This window comes from Staurois parvus, unplaced genomic scaffold (genome assembly GCF_062004578.1).
Source record: "Staurois parvus isolate SC_StPar_1 unplaced genomic scaffold, SC_StPar_1.0 ptg000243l, whole genome shotgun sequence".
NCBI lineage: Eukaryota > Metazoa > Chordata > Amphibia > Anura > Ranidae > Staurois > Staurois parvus.
Genome location: NW_028318039.1, coordinates 14,844,092 through 14,864,515, shown reverse-complemented (window position 1 = coordinate 14,864,515; position 20,424 = coordinate 14,844,092). Strand labels below are relative to the sequence as shown.

At 41.6% G+C, this 20,424-nt stretch overlaps 1 protein-coding gene and 1 non-coding gene across 2 annotated transcripts in view; both read left to right on the top strand.

Moving 5' to 3' along the window:
- Positions 1-17,715, top strand: part of TGDS (TDP-glucose 4,6-dehydratase) — a 78,501-nt gene extending 60,786 nt beyond the window's left edge. Inside the window, exon 10 of the mRNA XM_089680480.1 lies at positions 16,178-17,715. Coding sequence (XP_089536606.1) covers positions 16,178-16,225 — 48 coding nt within the window. The 3' untranslated portion in view covers positions 16,226-17,715. The remainder of the gene's footprint in view (positions 1-16,177) is intronic.
- On the top strand, positions 5,393-5,465 carry TRNAF-GAA (transfer RNA phenylalanine (anticodon GAA)). Its single transcript has one exon. It is a non-coding gene; the product is annotated as a tRNA-Phe (tRNA).
- Positions 17,716-20,424: the final 2,709 nt, after the last annotated feature.

Sequence of the window (20,424 nt, the reverse complement as noted above, 5' to 3'; positions counted from 1 at the left end):
AGAAAGCGAAAAACTACCATTCGAATGGATAGAAGAGTAGCCAAAATGGCAAGGACTCAGCCAACAATCAGCTCCAGGAAGATCAAAGAAGGTCTAAAGTTACCTGTGAGTACTGATATGGGGATGTTTCTCCTACTACGGGGTTGGGCCTATTTATCGCATACCAGGGATCATGGATCAGTTTGAATACATCAGAATGCTTGAAGAGGTCATGCTGCCTTATGCTGAAGAAGAAATGCCCTTGAAATGGGTGTTCCAACAAGACAACGACCCCAAACACACCAGTAAACGTGGAACATCTTGGTTCCAGACCAACAAGATTGACGTTATGGAGTGGCCAGCCCAATCCCCGGATCTTAATCCAATAGAAAACTTGTGGGGTGACATCAAAAATGCAGTTTCTGAGGCAAAACCAAGAAATAGAGAAGAACTGTGGAATGTAGTCCAATCATCCTGGGCTGGAATACCTGTTCACAGGTGCCAGAAGTTGGTTGACTCCATGCAACACAGATGTACAGCAGTTCTCAGAAACAGTGCTTATACCACAAAATATTAATCAAGTGATTCAAAGGAAAGCAAAATCTTCAAACATTTTTCAGTTTATATAGTGAATGTTTGAGTTTGTAAAGAAGAATACAAACACTGCTATATTTTAATATTCACTTTTCTTCAATTTTTTTAGAGGAACAACACAAATTTGATATATTTTTCTTCATGTTTTGATTTGGAATATAATGTGTAGTGTTCCCAATACATTTGTGTGTATGGAAATAAAAGCTGTTAGAAGGATTTTGAGCTTTATTCACTTTTTTCAACACACTGCTATTATTTTGAACACAACTGTATATGCACACTGCAAATCCCATAATCCATAGACCATTGGTTCCAGTCACTCTTGAGAGCAAGCAGGGGTGGCTACTTTTACATACTGTGGGATTATGGAGGACAAACATAGCCACCCTCTCACAGGAAGTTGGATCACAGCAGCAAAAAATAAAGTTATTTGGAGGAGGCTGAGAGCAATATAAGGGACTTTTAATAAGTTAAAAATACACACTTGAATAGATTTTTTTTTTCTTCTTTTTAAACCACAATTTAGTGCTCTCCAATCAGCAGGTCGGACCACTGCAGTGAGACCAGGGGTCTTACTGCAGCTTCTGGCAGCATTTTCTGTTTTGGCTATGACTACATTAGAAAATTAAATTAAAAGTAAGACATTGCACAGTTTTTTTTGTCATGCTGTACTTTGATTGTATGTACCTGACTTAAACTGGAGGTTCTACTGGGCTTTACAATGAATGTTACAAAAAAAAATGATAGGGCTTTCACATTCAACTTTGTGTTTTCCTAATGGAGTGGAATAAAACGCCTACTATGATGTATCTTATTAACCCTCATTATTTCTCAACAGCCCCAGCCCTGAAAATTAATGTGGTGACTGCTACCCCAAAGTGTTCCTCATTCTCTAACATCTTCTTTTATTCTGACTTTCTGTCTTCCTAAAATTTAATCCAAAAACGACAGCACAGATATTTTTAATTGTCTTGAATCATCTCTGACACCTGCTCTGTGCCTCAGTGCTGACTAAAGGTTTCTGTAGAAACCCAGAACAATCAGAGCAGTGACCAGTGAGAGATGTACTTGTCCTCATTAGAACTGTGTGTAGAACATGCACCGTTTTTTTCTCTGGAGAAAATGGAACGATCACTGACAGCAGAGATACTTTGCTTGGAGAAATATGTTTGCATACAATAATGAGCACTTTATTGGCAGTTTTTAGTGCTCTGTAGTTAACTCTTACAATACTTTCTCAAGTAATGGTTAGGTCATATACAGTCCTACTAAAGCTGGCCATACACTCTTAGATTTTCACTTTAGCTCAGTGCAGACAGACTAATCTTCCATACTGCCCATTGTATTCTGACAGCTGCCAGAATATGCAAACAATGGCTGCATCTCATTGGATGCAGCCACTGTTTGACCAAAATATTTCCATCTATGCCTGCAAATTTTTAATTGGATATCAGGTGGTAGGGTGGGCAGAGGCCCACTGACAATTTTTTTCTAGGTTCTCTGGAACTGGCTGAAATATACATGGTGTATTGCCAGCTTAAAGTGATTGTAAAGTGGGTGGGTGTACATGGCACTCTGTAGATCATTAGCAGAGGAAGCTGCCATAATCCAGCCTCCATGTTTATTTTCTGAAAATGTATTCTTTAATATTTTGATCATATATTTGCAAATCAGAATAATAGTTTTGTTTTACACCTGTAGTTATGTACACTTCTCAAAAAAAATGAAAGGAACACTTTGAAAACACATCAGATCTCAATGGGGAAAAAAAAGCTGGATATATATACTGATATGGACTGAGTAGTGTGTTAGGAACGTAAGAATGCCCTGTCGTTTGATGGAAATGAAAATTAGCAACCTACAGAGGACAGCTGAAACATGTTCCCAAACGTGGACTTATCCTTAATTTAAATAGGAACTTACAATGAGGGTTTAGTGCTACTTTAACCCCTTGCTGCCGAGCGTACGCACATTAGCTGCCTCACTGGACTGGGCTTTTTTCCGTGGGGCCACTAATTTACGTACCAGTCTTTGTGCTGGGAGTGTGCTGCACAGCGTGCTCCCAGCACAAAAAGCGGGGTGTCAGTGAAAGCCCCAGGTCCTGTTCTAATGATTGGGACCTGGAACTTCCGATTCCAGGTCACATGATTGCTGTGAAAGCCTCTGATTAGATGTATCAGTGCATCAGTCACTGTGAAGCCCACCCCCTTGTTTTCTTTCTCTGAATGAAGGAGGGATACATTGTATCTCTGTCCTTTTCAAAGAGAAAAAAAGTGTTTCTAAAAAATAAATAAAAATACCTAGATCAAGGCTTGATCTAGGTCAGTGCCAGGGTTAGTGTTTGGGTCAAAGGTCAGGGTCATTTTTTTTTTTTTTTGGGGGGGGGGGGTCAGGATTTTTTTGAATTGGTATCAGTGTCAGTTAGTGGCAGGATGAAAACAAAAAAAAGCAAAATGCCCAAAATTTCTGGGCTGTCCTCCAGGTACACACAACAACTAACACACACACTAGTGGTATCGCTGCAATCGTCAGGAGCTGGAGAAATTATTATGGGTTCTTCTTTGGTGGTTGGTTATGGTAGTAGCAAGAAATATACAACTACATTTTTAAAAAAAAGGATTTTTTCAATTTTTTTTTTTTTTTTTTTTACAATTTTGGCTCAGTGTTCCTTTTACAATAAAAAACAAAAGTCAGGAGATATCCATTACCATTTGCCACCCAATGAAAGCCCAATTTGTCCTGAAAAAAACAAGGTATAATCCACTTGGATGCACAACGTAGTTGTGATTATATGTATAGTTTTTCTAACATGTCAAAGTTGCAAAATTCTGCTTAGGCTTTAAGATTTGCTTTACCCTTAGGCAGGAAAGGGTTAAGCACATACACTATATTGCCAAAAGTGTTGGGATGCCTTTACACGCACATGAATTTTAATGGCATCCCAGTTTTAGTCTGCAGGGTTCAATATTGAGTTGGCCCACTCTTTGCAGCTATAACAGCTTCTTAACCTTGTGGACAGCTTTGCCAGAGGATTTGGAGTGTCTATGGGAATGTTTGACCATTCTTCCAGAAGCACATTTGTGAGGTCAGGCACTGATGTCAGACGAGAAGGCTTGGCTTGCAGTCTCCGCTCTAATTCATCCCAAAGCTGTTCTGTCAGGTTGAGGTCAGGACTCTGTGCAGGCCAGTCAAGTTCCTCCACCCCAAACTCACTCATCCATGTCTTTATGGACCTTGCTTTGTGCACTGGGGCTCAGTCATGTTGGAACAGGAAGGGGCCATCCCCAAACTGTTCCCACAGAGTTGGGAGCATAAAATTGTCCAAAATGTATTAGCATGCTGATGCCTTAAGAGTTCCCTTCACTGGAACTAAGGGGCCAAGCCCAACCCCTAAAAGACAACCCCACACCATAATCCCCCTCCACCAAACTTTACACTTGGCACAATGTAGTCAGGCAAGTACCATTCTCCTGGCACCCGTCAAACCCAGACATGTCCATTGGATTGCCAGACAGAGAAGTGAGAAGTGTGATTTGTCACTCCAGAGAACACATCTCCACTGCTCTAGAGTCCAGTGGCAGTGTGCTTTACACCACTGCATCCGATGTTTTGCATTGCACTTGGTGATGTAAGACATGGATGCAGCTGCTCGGCCATGGAAACCCATTCCATGAAGCTCTCTACACACTGTTGTGCTAATCTGAAGGCCACATGAAGTTTGGAGGTCTTTAGCTATTGACTCTGCAGACAGTTGGTGACTTCTGCGCACTGTGCGCTTCATGCACTGACCCCGCTCTGTCATTTTACGTTGCCTACCACTTCATTGCTGTTGCTTCCACTTTGTTATAATACCACTAACAGTTGACTGTGGAATATTTAGTAGCAAGGAAATTTCATGGATGGACTTATTGCACAGGTGGCAACCTATCACGGTACCACGCTTGAATTCACTGAGCTCCTGAGAGCGCCCCATTCTTTCACAAATGTTTGTAGAAGCAGTCTGCATGCCTAGGTGCTTGATTTTATACAACTGTGACCATGGAGGTGATTGGAACACCTGAATCCAATGATTTAGAGGGCTGACCTGATACTTTTGGCAATATAGTGTATATCCACATTTCCTCTGTATATGTTTCTCTTGTGCAGTAGCAATTATAGTTTTTTTTTTTAGTTGTACCTGTGAGCATCCATGTTTGTGTAGGGTGTGCTTCCTGCATCATAGTGTTGCACATTGCAGTGTTCCTCTCCTCTCAGTGTGCTATTAGTGGACAATGTTCAGCTGTTCTGCAGGTTGATGGCTCCTTAGAAGTCTTTGTAATTGCAATGTGTGACATTGGCCGCTAGATGGGGCAGTTTAGAAAGATTTATCTATACGTGAGAATCCGCCATCAGATGGAAGACTGCAGGGAGATGACAGCACACATCAACCATGTGCCAGCTCCACATGAACACAGCTCTGCTCACAACTGCTTCTGAACAAATCAAGTTACAGAGAATGCAAGGTGACAGGTAGCCCAGTGAGTGACGATTTCTTCTGCTGTCACAGTACTGTGATAGATCACACTGTACAGGCCAATGGATATTACTATGAAAGGAGGAGATCACAGCTAATGAAGGTGTCATATGTGTGCCCAGCTTCAGTGAGCAGTCAGCGGTATCCTCTGTGAGAGATCCGAGTCACAAGAGCTTGGATCGTGTCCTTAATTAAAGAATAAATGGAATGTGACATCACTGCACCATAACACTCCATTGTTTATACATCATTAGCACATGTAATACTACAGCTGTCATCCGCACTACAGCCCCCTAGTTACCAGCAGCCGAAATAGCTCAGTTGGGAGAGCGTTAGACTGAAGATCTAAAGGTCCCTGGTTCGATCCCGGGTTTCGGCAGACTTTTTTTTTCCTCTATATAAAAAGCACACATTTTTTGGTGTAACATGGATTTTTAAAGTATTATGACTGTTTTTGTTTAGTGAAATGTATGAACTTATATTTCCACCATTCAAAATACTAGTGAATTATGATCAACCACTATAACCACTGTTATTTATATATTTTCAAGAATAGGTTTTACACCCTGGTCACACTGGGTGTGACTTGCCATGCAGCTTGCAAATCGTATATCAAATTGCACTCTATTCTTCGCAATTACAGCGGCGATATGTGTGCGGTTCCCACTTGGTCGGAGCCACACCGATTTCTAAAGTAGGACATGCACTATCAGGGGCGGACTGACAGCTCATGGGGATCATGGGGCCCCTGTGTCCTTGTCCAAACTCAAAAAAGCCTATGAAAAAGGTACCAGGGGCATCTCATGGGGCCCCCTACTGACCCCGGGCCCTCGGGCAGTGCCCGAGTTTCCAAATGGTCAGTCCGCTCCTGTGCACTACTTTTCATGCGATTTGCATAGATATCTGTGTCTGAGGTCTTGCAAATCGCACCTGAAATCGGCATGTCCCACCGACTCTGAAATTGTGAGACTTCACTGTAAGGCTACGTTCACACTAGCTTTGTCAGCAGGTGTCAGACAGGCATTTGGGAAGCGTTTTTAATGCTTCTCAAACGCCAATGAAAACTCTGCACATGGCAGCACATAGTGCTGTTCACACTGAAGTGTTAAGTGTCGCGTCGCAGCAAAATTGACGCCTCATGTTGAGTCAGGAGGAGTTGAAGCCTCCCATTCAAGTCCATGGTGCTGCTCCTCAAACGCCTGGCAGGCGTTTGAGATGCAGTTGCGAGGCGTTTGCGGAGCGTTAATACCATTTAACTTCATTATAGGCGTTTATGGTGCACTTTAATGCTTGGCAAACGCCTATCAACCGCCTCAGAACCGCGCATAGGGCGTTTGAGGAGCGTTAAGTCAAGTGTGAACAAGCCCTAAGTCGCACAATTTCAAAGTCGGGCTTGATGTGACCGGGGTGTTAGTGCCCGACAGGGGCGGACTGACTATTCAAGCACTTGGGCACTGCCCGGGGTCAGTAGGGGGCCCCATGAGATGCCCCTGGTACCTTTCATTGTCTTTTTCATAGGCTTCTTTGGGTGTGGGCGAGGACACAGGGGCCCCATGATCCCCTATTGCCCAGGGACCCCATGAGTTGTCAGTCCGCCCCTGGTGCCCGGTCATACCGGTGTGATTTGAGAATTGAAGTCACACCTGAAATCACATCTAATGAATGTGAATGTCAGTGTCTTAACATTTTGCGATTTTCTGCAGCGCAATTTCTAGTAGTTCTTGCATTACTTTTTCTGAGGTTTTGTTGCGATTTCACATACATAGAATATAATGGAAATCACACTGCAAATTGCAGTAGTAATAAAGTCTTCTGAAATCGCACACAAATCTCACGATCTTCAATCACAGTGGTGTGACTAGTGACTTACTGCATTTACAACAGCAATATACACAAAGTGTGCAGAGGCAGGACAAAGGTTTTTTGTCAAAGAGGACATCAGAACAGTACGAAGTGCATTGAATCTGGAGCAGCCAATCAGCTTCTATCTGCAGCTTGTTTGGTTAAGCTTTGAAAATGAAAGATAGAAGCTGATTGGTTGCCATGCACGGCTGCTCCAGTTTTCAATAATTCCTCCTATAGTACTTAGTAGGCAAACAACAGCACAATCAGCTGTTGTAGTGATGGTGACCCCAGAGAATCATAGCATAATGTACATCGGGGGGCACCTGTTCATGACACCTTGATATTCACAGTATCACATAGATGAGGGGTACCTGGCCCCAACACACAGATAATCACAGAATGGTATATATTAGGGAGTTGTCACAGGCACTCAGATAATCACAATATGATATGAATCAGGGAGCACCTGTCTGGGTGTCTCCACCCGGATAATCACAGCATGACATATATTGGGGGGTGCCAGTCCCAGACACCCGGATTATCATACTATTACATACATCAGGGGGCACCTGTCCCCCACCCAGATAATCACAGTATAACATATATTGGGGTGGTACCTGTCCTGTACTCCCAGATCATCACAGTATCACACACATCAGGGGGCACCTGTCCCCCACCCGATAACTACAGTATGAAATATATTGGGTGGTACCTGTTTCCCACCCAGATAATCACAGTATGACGTCTATTGGGGTACCCCTACCCAGGTGACCACAGTATCACACACATCAGGGGACACATGTTCCCCACCCGGATAATCACAGTATGACATGTATTGGGTTACCTTCACCCAGATGATCACAGTATGATATGTATTGGGTTCCCCTCACCCAGATGATCACAGTATCGCATACATCAGGGGACACCTGTACCCCACCCGGATAATCGCAGTATAACATATATTGGGGGGGTGCCTGTCCTGGACGCCAGGATCCTCACACTATCACATACATCAGGGGGCACCTGTCCCCCATCCAGATAACTACAGTATGAAATATACTGAGTGGTACCTGTTCCCCAGCCGGATAACCACAGTATGACATGTATTGGGGTACCTCTACCCAGGTGACCACAGTATCACACACATCAGGGGACACATGTTCCCCACCCGGATAATCACAGTATAACATGTATTGGGTTACCCTCACCCAGATGATTACAGTATCGCACACATCAGGGGACACCTGTACCCCGCCCGGATAATCACAGTATGACATGTATTGGGGTACCCCTACCCAGGTGACCATAGTCTCACACACATCAGGGGACACCTGTTCCCCACCCGGATAATCACAGTATGACATGTATTGGGTTACCCTCACCCAGATGATCACAGTATCGCACACATCAGGGGACACCTGTACCCCACCCGGATAATCACAGTACAACATGTATTGGGGTACCCCTACCCAGATGATCACAGTATCGCACACATCAGGGGACACCTGTACCCCACCCGGATAATCACAGTATGACATGTATTGGGGTACCCCTACCCAGGTGACCACAGTATCACACACATCAGGGGACACATGTACCCCACCCGGATAATCGCAATATGACATGTATTGGGTTACCCTCACCCAGATGATCACAGTATCGCACACATCAGGGGACACCTGTACCCCACCCGGATAATCACAGTATGACATGTATTGGGGTACCCCTACCCAGGTGACCACAGTAACACACACATCAGGGGACACATGTACCCCGCCTGGATAATCACAGTATGACATGTATTGGGTTACCCTCGCCCAGATGATCACAGTATCGCACACATCAGGGGACACCTGTACCCCACCCGGATAATCACAGTACGACATGTATTGGGGTACCCCTACCCAGGTGACCACAGTATCACACACATCAGGGGACACCTGTACTCCACCCAGATAATCACAATATGACATGTATTGAGTTACCCTCACCCAGATGATCACAGTATCGCACACATCAGGGGACACCTGTACCCCACCCGGATAATCACAGTATGACATGTATTGGGGTACCCCTACCCAGGTGACCACAGTATCACACACATCAGGGGACACATGTACCCCGCCCGGATAATCACAATATGACATGTATTGGGTTACCCTCACCCAGATGATCACAGTATCGCACACATCAGGGGACACCTGTACCCCACCTGGATAATCACAGTATGACATGTATTGGGGTACCCCTACCCAGGTGACCACAGTATCACACACATCAGGGGACACATGTACCCCACCCGGATAATCACAGTATGACATGTATTGGGTTACCCTCACCCAGATGATCACAGTATGACATGTATTGGGTTACCCTCACCCAGATGATCACAGTATCGCACACATCAGGGGACACCTGTACCCCACCCGGATAATTGCAGTATAACATATATTGGGGGGGTGCCTGTCCTGGACACCCAGATCCTCACACTATCACATACATCAGGGGGCACCTGTCCCCCATCCAGATAACTGCAGTATGAAATATATTGAGTGGTACCTGTTCCCCACCCGGATAACCACAGTATGACATATATTGGGGTACCCCTACCCAGATGATCACAGTATCGCACACATCAGGGGACACCTGTACTCCACCCGGGTAATCCTAGTATTGCATTACAAGTAAAATTTAACTACAGTGTACACTGCAACCCATGATAAAATTCAAAAGCAGCTGTGCACTATTAAATACTTTATGTTATGACATTACGGCATTAATTGCTGTCCTTTTTGGTGATGTTCTATTTAACATGATACAGTTGTACATTAAAAACATATGATAAAATAACAGTTACAGTCCATAGGTATGAGCAAAAATGAATATCCTCTTCATAAATGCAATCTATGCTGGTCACTTCGTGGTCCCTCACCAATCAAAACTGTACCCCATACAATACACTATCTCAACATTGCAAAATTAGTACAAAAGTATCAACACAGCCACAGGGGAATCACTATCCCTCTCACCTTTCTTGTAGCTTGCAGTGCACCAGTGGGAGCCAACATGCCACGTGTAGTGTCCATCATGACGTCACTTATGCTCAAGAGCTAGGGATTCTCAGCCAGGGTTCCATGGTACCCTGGGGTTCCTCCACAGTTTGCTATGGGTTCCTTGAGCAATGAACATTTTCTGCCTTTCAGATAAGTTCCTACTGACACCATTGATCTTTTTAGCTATCTGTAAAGGGGTCATTCTTCCCAAGGAGCATTCTTCCCACTGATCATCACACTAATGTATCATGAGTTGTAGATATCATTTTTAGTAGCAGTTCCATGAGACTGGCAAGTTATTTCAAGGGTTCCTCTGTGTTGAAAAGGTTGAGAATGGCTGCCCTTGGCATTTTGACATTCAGTCTTCACCAGGAGCATCTGACAGCACTCACAATGCCTTAAATACCAGCTATTAACCCTCCATATTCCAAGCTCTGTACTACATATCTAAAGGATTTAATTTATTTGGGTGGTATATTGGTTGTTTTTTTATGTTTACAGATCCTGTTTTATATACAGTATCTAACAGTTTTCACTGAATTTATGAAACTATTCAAGTAATTTTCAGCCCCAGAGAAGCTAACATTCTAATGTCCCCACCACAGTCTTACCCACTAATATCATAATACATTTATATAACTCTGCAACTTATTCTGCATAACTGTACAGTGAACATTAATCTATTCAGATCAACCTTTGTCCCACAGGAGCTTATGTACTAATGTCCCTGCCATGATCACATGGGGGATTATTATTTTCATTGTTATATATGTATAGAGGCATATTCCACAGTGGCATACAGAGAACACATCAGTCTCTGTTCGAAAAAGGCATTTACATGCTAATGTCCTTCATACCCATTTTTATTATTCATTTATATGGTGCAGCTGACATATTTTAGAGAAACTAGAAACATTTATATTGGCCATTTATCCACGGGAGCACCATGGGAGTTTATGGGCTACTTTTCCTCGCATAGTCACATAACCTCTCTAGTGATAATGTACTCAGATGCCAGTTACTTAGAAGAGTGTTCTGGGGAGAAAGCCAGGACACCCGCAGTATACTCACACAATAATGTTTATGTGAATAGCTGTACTGAAACATAAGGGTTCCTAAAAACCACATAGCTCTTAAAGTGAATCTATTCAAGTATGGTCTCTTAACAGAAAACATAACCTTCTATTGCTCTCATCCTCCTTCAAATTCCCTTTTTTTGCAGCTGTGATCCAACCTCCTGTTAGAGGGTGGCTATGTTCATTTTCCATGGTTCCACTATATGTAGAAATGTAGTCCCCCCTCTCTTGCTCACTCCCCAGATGGACTATGGGATGTGTAGTGTGTATAGAGCAGTGTATGTGACCACACTTACCCCTGGTTCACATATATGCGGATGTGCGAGCCGCGTTTTGCGCAGGTACGAGAGCCCATTCATTTGAATGGACTCCCGTGCCCCTTGACACGCAGGGAAGAAGTCCCTGCACTTCTTTGGAAAACACAGCTTGCACGGGAACCTCGGTTCCCAGTATGGTTGCGTTTTCCAGTACGGGTGGCGTGCCATTAGAACTAATGTCACCCGCCCGCGGGTCCGTATTCCTCTGTACAGGTGGTGCTGCTGCAGGGATCCGCAGGGGCACAACCCACACATATGTGAACCAAGCCTTATTGTGCACTGCTCTTTCCAAAAAATCAGAAGTGTGGGGGAAAAGGAGAGATTTGGGAGCTTGCTGAAGCTGTTACAACTAGACAGAGAAGCAGTTAGGATGCTTTCACACTATGTTTTCTTCTGTTTTTGCATTAAAAAAAAAGCGGAAGAATAACACATGACCATTAAATCAAATGAAACTATTCACAAAGATTTGTTGCAGGTCCTGCTTGCAGCAATTTTAGTGCATGTTTGGTGCACCTCGCCTTTGAATTGAATGGAAATCGCATCAAATATGTGGCAAAAACGCATCAAAAACACACCTTCCCATTGAAATGAATGGAAAACGCATCAAATATACAGCAAAAATGCGAAAAAAACACACATCCCCATTGAAATGAATGGAAAACGCATAAAATGCATCAAAAACACACCTTCCCATTGAAATGAATGGAAAACGCATCCAATATGCAGCAAAAATGCAGCAAAAACACACCTCCCCATTGAAATGAAGGGAAAACGCAACACCCACGGTTAAGTTTTTGGAGCGTTTTTTGAGACTCATGTCATGTGAAGAATGCACCGGAAATGTGGCAAAAATGTAATAATGCAGCAAAAAACACACAAGTTGTTACTGCATTTTTTGCAACAGAGCAGTGTGAAAGTAGGCAAAAGCTGCCCATACTTTATACAATTTTCTTATTCAATTTCCTTTAGATTTACCTTCACCTATGTAGCAGTGTTGCCAACCTACCAGATTGAAATACATTAACATGACACCCACATTTTACTGGCACAGTCAAGTTTTCACTGGCATTACAAGTGCAAATTTCAGTATTTAGGCTACAAACGAGTACAATATAATTACCAATGTGATTTTGGACAGATATTAAAGCAAAAATCATATTTCTTATTTTATTTTCGATGTAGTAAGTAAATAGTTTAGGGACAGGACTCAACAGGGCAAGAAATTAGAAAGGGCAGGCACACATACATGAAATTGACTCTCACAGTGACACTGACAGCAGATGATGACACCTCACTGACATGATACGTCCCTTCCTGAATCACAGTGACAGTCTCCACGCCAGGTGGTCCATTCAGTCCACTCCAGTCCAAACATCACTGACAGTCCTGCTCCCAGCTTGCTTTGCTCCCATCCCGCAGACCCGCACATGAGGCTCCGGCTGCTTGGCTCCCTTGAACCATGACATCACATGACACACTCAGGCGCCACCTCCGCCAAACCCATTCCCCGCCGGCGCTACCTGAACACAACGTAGCATAAGGGTCGGCGCTTCCACTAGGCAAACTAGGCAGCCGCCTAGGATGCACTGCCACCTAGGGGCACCTGGGCACAGCACAGGTTGGCACTCTCGTGTGGGAAATCCTTCAGCTTGGGGGAGGAAGAAAGGACAGAGGAAGATATCTGGGGTCAGTGCAGCAGCTGAGCTGTCTCTCCTTCCAGTGTTCCTCTCAGACTCAGTGTCTCACTGCAAGCCCGCTGGCGGCTGGTGATCACTGTGGAGTTCCAGCCCTTCTCTTCCCATTCATCAGTGGAGGCCGAACTACACCTGTGGAGGAAAGTAATGTCTGACAGTGATGTCTCGTGTCTGTGTGACTGTGACCTGGCTGGCTGGCCTGCCATCCGTCACATGTGCAATGTGTCGGTGAGTGATGACATCATTACAATCCCACAGCCTACTCTTCTAGTGCCTGCTGGGCCTGTTGATCTGTGTCAGTGTTGGTGGTGGTGTGTTGTGTCAGATCTGTCACTGTGTGGGATTGTTCAGTTCAGCTGCCTGCTGTCACAGCGTTATTTCTCCCTCCACTGCCTGGGGAATTCCAGCCTGGGATCTGTCAGAGCTATCTCATGGCACTTACTTTTCCAAATTAAAAGAAAATTAGCAGTTTCATGTTTTGTTGATTTAATATTTTCTACTATTTCTTAATTTTTATTTTTTTTTGGGGGGGGGGAGCACAAGTAGCTGTTCTTGCCTAAGGTGCAAAAAAAGTCTAGCACCGGCCGTGCTGGCACTCAGATGGTCTCGGCTGGCTCTGTACTAGAACTGCACATGCGCAGTTCTGAGCCAAGTGTCACAGCCATATTTTCAACTGGCAATCTTTTCCTGTCACCAGCATTTACTGGCAGGAGAAAAGAGCCCATTTTTTATTGGCTGCCAGGAAAAAAAAAATTGACAGTTGGCAACACTGCTATGTAAGGGCCTGCCTGATTGCATACAAAATTAAAGTGTTTAGGTTTGACCTCATATTATATGGTTTTGGTACATCTAATAGGAAAATTATACAAGAAAATGTTATAATGTATGGCCAACCTTAGAAACAATTTCATTAAAAATAGGCTACAAGACCGTTAAAGTGGGAAAAAAAATGCAAACAGGTTGGCTCTTCATTGCAGAAGAGATATGCAATGTCTCTTCTACAATAAAATACACTTACCTGCCTGTTTGCAATCCCCTGTAGAATGTACACTGAGCTGTACTGTACATGATTTGAGTCAAAATTGTGCACATAGATCTGCTTAGGGAAACCACCTCCTATACTATGATGGGGTGCATCATGCACTCTGCTTTTATACTTTGTTTATATGTTTGTTTTTGAAAGTAAATGTAATAAAAAGTATGTTATTTTACAATTTTGCATACTGTGTGCATGGAGTACTAAGAAAGTCCAAAGGTTTCTTTTTGTTCAATTACTATAGATAGGAAGTGGTATCCCCTTTCCCTTTGGACTATTTCTGGCATTGATCCCATTTTTACCTTCGATGATCCCACCATATGTAGGACTGTAGCCACCTTCTCTTGCTCTCTCCTGAGATGGACTAGGGACTATGGACTATGCGCATAGAGCAGTGCACATGACTGCAACTAACTTGCACTGCTCGTTTCAAACAAATGAAAGTGAAGTGGAAAAGGAAAGGTTCAGGAGCTCATGGATGACGTTACAAGAAGACAGAAAAACATAATCCTTACTAAGAAATGATTTCATGAAAAAAGATTACAGTAGCAGTAGGTGGTGGTGGATGTGTATGGAATATTTTTGGAGAATAAGGATTTTGTTGAGTGTCGCTTTAATATACCTTATTTTCTCTCTCCCTGCATTTTTGTCTTCTTAACAAAACATTTCCCTGACATTATCTTTTTTATAACAATGGCTATTTTTGGAGAGGTAAAGTTCACTGCAGATCATCTCCAAATGCTTTTTATAGAAAATGTGGAATGCCGTTATTATATGACTATAGTGTTATTCAGATTATTAATGGATATTCCCATGGCTGTCTTGTCTGATGTGCTCATTCTTCCATGTTTAATGAAACAAATATTTTGGTCAGGAACTGCACATTCCAGTCTTATTACGGTGCTATTGATGTGAGGCACTCATTAACACTAATCCCTATTGTATAAACTAGATGACTGAGTTACAGCTATGCTCACTACCTAGTCCTTATGACTGTATGAATGCACACCACAAAAGTCACATTTTTATATAGATTTATGATAGTGGTGAACTTTTCCATCATTTTGCATCCAAGGCCAGTGCCAAATTTACAATGGGCCAAAGGGGGCAAGTGCCCTGGAACCCCCATCAGAAACAGCCCCCCTCTAAAAAATGTTTATATTAAATATAAAAAAATAATAGAAATAAATAAAATATAAATTGTATAATTAAAAATGAATTTTACTAAATGTATCTTGGGAAGTAATATATTACTGGCCATCATCTGTAACAGTTTTTACTCTGGACTGGTATATTGTATAATTTTTAAAAATGAATTTTGGCAGCTCAAGCAAACCACACAGAGCGCTATGACTTCATGTTTGTGTGAACGTGTGACCTCAGAATGACGTTGTGTCATGCATTTTAAAAATGGTTGCCTGTCATTGAGAATGTAATACAGCTTTGTGTATAAGGGGTCCCCCCAAAGTCCCCCACGGTCTAAATATGGTCCAGCAGAGGGCTTCTTTTGCAATGAGGACAAAAATATTGATTCCTGGACACTGCCTAGGCTAGGAGGACCAACCAATGTCACCATGGTAGTAACTTTGTTTGGGTCACCTGGCCAATCCATCATCAGTATGAAACCAAATCTGTTTTTTAATCTAGAGTGCTGTATGAAGCCTCTTAGGGCTCAATTTATAAAGCACAGTAATATGAGCTACAAAGGTGCTGAGTGATCCAATGGCACTTAAATGAATTGGTGAAAAAAAAACAAAACAGAAGAACCTGTCAAAGCCATGATCTTCTGCGTCCCCTCTACTCATCTACACTTGATGGGAGACAGAGCTTTCTGCTATGCTCCAAAACTCTGGAATTCACTTCCAAAGAACATCAGGGAGTCATCTTCTTCTTCTGTTTTTCTTTAGACAAGCTTTCACTAATTGTCCCTTTTTTCTTTTGTTTTATCTGTTGCATTTCTTGTGTTTTGTTTATCTTGTCCTTGTAAAGTGTTTTACATACTACAACACTTTTCCATTAAACTTAGAAATAACAAAAATATGATTAAATGCACTTTTTCTTTATTATTAGACAATAAGATCTGCCTTCCCATGGTCAAGGTGTCTGATCTACCTCTAAGAATGAGAATTATGACGTGCATTAGAACTGAAGAAGCAAAAACTATGAAACATCTCCAACATTACAGAAGTCCAGCTGAATGTGACTACTACAACTAGAAATACTAAGATATGGATAAATGAGAACATCACCACCAGAACATACCCTTTTAAACCCTATAGAAACTAGTTATTTTGAATTTTGCTACATACTGTTAATTATTCTTAGGCAATTGATCTGTACTACAATATATCAGTTGTTTTGTACACAAAGAAAGATCCAATTTGTAAAATTTACAGCGTCTTGTTCTCTATAAACTAATGGGATTTCAATTGTTGATGTAGAAAAGCAGGGTGGATTTGATTTAAATCAAACTGATTTAAATCACGATTTAAATCACTAGTCAGTAAGGCTTGATTTACATCATAGTTTTCTCCATAGACTAATTCTTGCTGGTATAACTTTAATATGCAAGTAGATGAAGATTTTTAGAATAACTTTTCATATTAGTTTTTTTTATCCCCAGTTTAGTAGGTTAATCATTCATATTTGGACAACTTTTCTGTTGTACTTAGGAAGGAGAAAAATAATCATTACTTTATTAATGGTTATTTATTATTACAATTAATAAAGTAATTATAAATTATAAATAACCATACAATTAATGGTTATTTATTATTACAATTTAAATAGATTTATTCAACTGAAACAATAACATTACAGCATATGTTATTTGCTTAAACAAACATCCATGTTTGTTAACTAATTTGGCTAAACAAAATATATATATTTTAAGAAACTTAGACTGTCAGCCCCTTCCTCCTCACACTTAGTTTCACATTCTTCTTGTGCAGATCTATTCCACTCCAAACAATCAGAAAAATATAGTTTCTATTCTATTCACTGAACTTCTTGAAACTTAGCACTGAAGGGGTTGATTCTGTATTCATAGGTTTGTAGAAGTTAGGATTAAGGTCTTTTTCTTAGCTCTGTTCATGTTATAACATTTTTGCTGTGAAGAAGAGGCATGTGATCTCCGCTGAGTCAAATTCAGTTTTGAGAACTGCAAAAGTAAACCAAGCATCTGTGATAAATATCTTGTAGGCAGAGAAACTGCCCAATAATCTTACAAAAACCTCTGGAAGAGCATGACATTGTGAATGGATTAATGGCATTTATTTACCAAAAACATTAAACATATACAGCCTTATTCTACATAATTAAAAAACTAATCTTTATTTCATGATGGAATAACCTTTGGATGGTAATACATTTTCCTCAAAAAGCATTTTATTAAAAAAAATCTGATTTAAATCAAAAAAATCCGATTTAAATAAAAAAAATCCGATTTGTTTTATTTTTTTAAAAAAATCATTGATTTTTATCCACCCTGTAGAAAAGTATGAATCAGAGGGAAGCTCAATGTGCAGATGGGATTATTGAAATACAGTTATGCAATAAATCTTCCTATATAAAGACTGTCATTTATAATAAAACATATTAAATGAGAATCGTCTGCGTTGCCCATTATAGCTTCTGAATAAACAGAGCCTATGTATGTACTGTATAGTGTCAGTATAGTATTTCTATAGGGACATGGGGCAGAGTCAATGGTGTGATTCCTGATTAGTAGAATAGTACAGTGCTCCACTTGTCTCACTGTAGATCTATGGATGTTGTCATTATGTTTTTTCACTAAAACCAGATGGTTTATTTTGTAAATGATTTTTCCCAGCAGTTTTACAGTATAGTGAGGATACTGATTGTATTGACTGACATAAAGTTCACATATCCATGTCTGCTTATGAAATGTCATCAAATTATTTTTCCAGTATGTGAAAACTCAAAAAAAAAAACCCACTACTATAATGAGTTTCAGCTGAGCTTTACAATAATTAGCCAAAAAACTATTACCTAATAACACTGGTTTCCCATGAAATGAAAGTCTTACCCAAAATAAAGTGTACTTTAGTGTGGAGGGCACAGCATATATATTAGCTGCCCTGAGATCTGCATACTGCCTGTCTAGATCCAGAGAGAAATAATGTGACTAGGTCATGCACACCATTAGGAGCACCGAAGAAAGGAGATCGCTCGAGGTGGAAGTCAGTGTCTCTCAACCAGGGTGTCACAGCACCCTGGGGTGTCACGAGTATGGGACCCAGCTTACCCTGGATCATGAGTCATAAATTGCTATGGTGCATGCAGGCTGGTCACCAGCACCATAACATCCAATGATGTTCTATGACCAAGATGCACATTATCATGATCATGTCCAGCTCACCCATACCAATGCATAACTCTGATCCAGGGTGGGTTGCATGCAGGTCCACCCCCAGCATTAGGAAAAGATGGAAGTCTATCTCCTCCAGGCCTCCTCCACATGCAGCCCTCTGACACACTCTTGGAGTCAAAGGTAGAGATCTGATGTAAAGAGAGGAGCTCTGTGATGGGAGGCAAGTGTAACTGGGGGACTCAGACATGAAGTTAATTTCACCAAAGTGGTCATATGCATTGTACCCTAGTATTAGTATAACTAAAGGCAAAAAGTTTTCTTTAGTTTTGGACAGAGTGGAGAGGGACTAGAAGAGCTATCAGGGTTTTATTGCTGTTTATGTACCTGTTATGGAGATTCAACCTGTCAATTTGTCCTGTTTACCATTATCATTGAAAGTAGAAGAAAATCCCAAATTTTGGGTTGTCACCAGAACAGGAATAGAGGGGAAAAATTTCAATAAACACCAGTCCTCATGACCCTGGAGAAAACCAGGGATTGCCTCACTTTGGAGGGATTTCCTCTCACTTCCTCTTTTGGCTACAGCATGGGAAGTAAATGGAAGTCTCCCCAATGGGACACAGACAAGGCAAAAAAAATGGCAGAGGTTATAACCATCCCTTACTCTATTCAAAATGAAAAACAAAACTTTGCCTTTTGTTCTACTTTAAGAGGACAATTAGTGCAGGTATACTTCTTCTCACTGTCCTTTGATCACGCTAACTGACATTTTTGTGGCATTTGAACATATATGTTGGTGGTTTTCTGCAGCTGTCATAGAGGTGAGATTGTTTTGTCTAATGTGTATTATGTCTGTTCAGCATGTTTTGAGAAAAATCGACCTCGACCAGGCAGTGATCATCTAATATCTGTGATCAGCTAAACTCTCACCATAAATATGGGATGACAGCTACAAGATTTACACATTTCTGGCCACACAGGCCGGAGATTGCATTCAGATCGTGTCTGTATACAGTAAGCTTTCATTGGGATAAAAATAGTTCTCTCCTGATCAGCGTGTAATATGGTATACCACAGGTGACAGAAGCAGAAAAACACCAGATATAAAAGAAGACCTAAATAGAAAGACATCATCATTTTTGTGACAAGTTACACATTGTATTACCAGGGGAAACAGTGTTTCATTTGCAACCTTGGTCCTGGTATTTGTCAGAGGAACAATGTTGCTTTACTGGAATTTTAACCATTCAGCCCCAGCTAACTCCAACAGTTATGAATGCAATAATTTATTTACAGAATACAATTCTACTGGAAGATGTTATCACACTCCTATCACTCATCATAATCTGGACATCCAGAATCCATTAACAATTTCTGATCTAGTCTGCAGGTGCTGCAATACTCTCTGTAGTGCAGGCCATAGACGGGTCGTTTATTGGCCAAATTTTTGTCCAACCGAAAAATCGGCCGATATTCACACTGTTAGTAGGGCAATGCCGTCGGCCATTTATTGCGCATCTTCTCGTTTCTTTTCATCGGTCATGCTGGAAAATCCATGAAAAACGGACGTTTTTTGTAAGCATTGGTGGCAAGCATCCATGGCAGCAACGTCCGATTTTTCGTTTATCGTCCGATAAACGGCCCGTCTATGGCCAGCCTTATTCTGTACCATCTGATTTACCATATGATTGTACAATCTGACAACCATGAATAGTGAGAGGGCCTACCATATAAAATAAACAAATTAGGTGGGCTACCGCTCACACTAGATAATTGTTACTACATCTGGAGGAGAATGTATGAAGAGTGCACAATCAGATTGCAACATGTGTGGTCATCTTTACATCTCTCAGAGCTCTCGCCTCATCGGCCATACCATGGAATTCCCAAGGTTCATCCTCTGTCCATACAGTATATAGCTTTCTTCCTACAGCTACCCAAACTGGTCAAAAGATACAATGGCTGCTGATTCTCTGGACTTGAA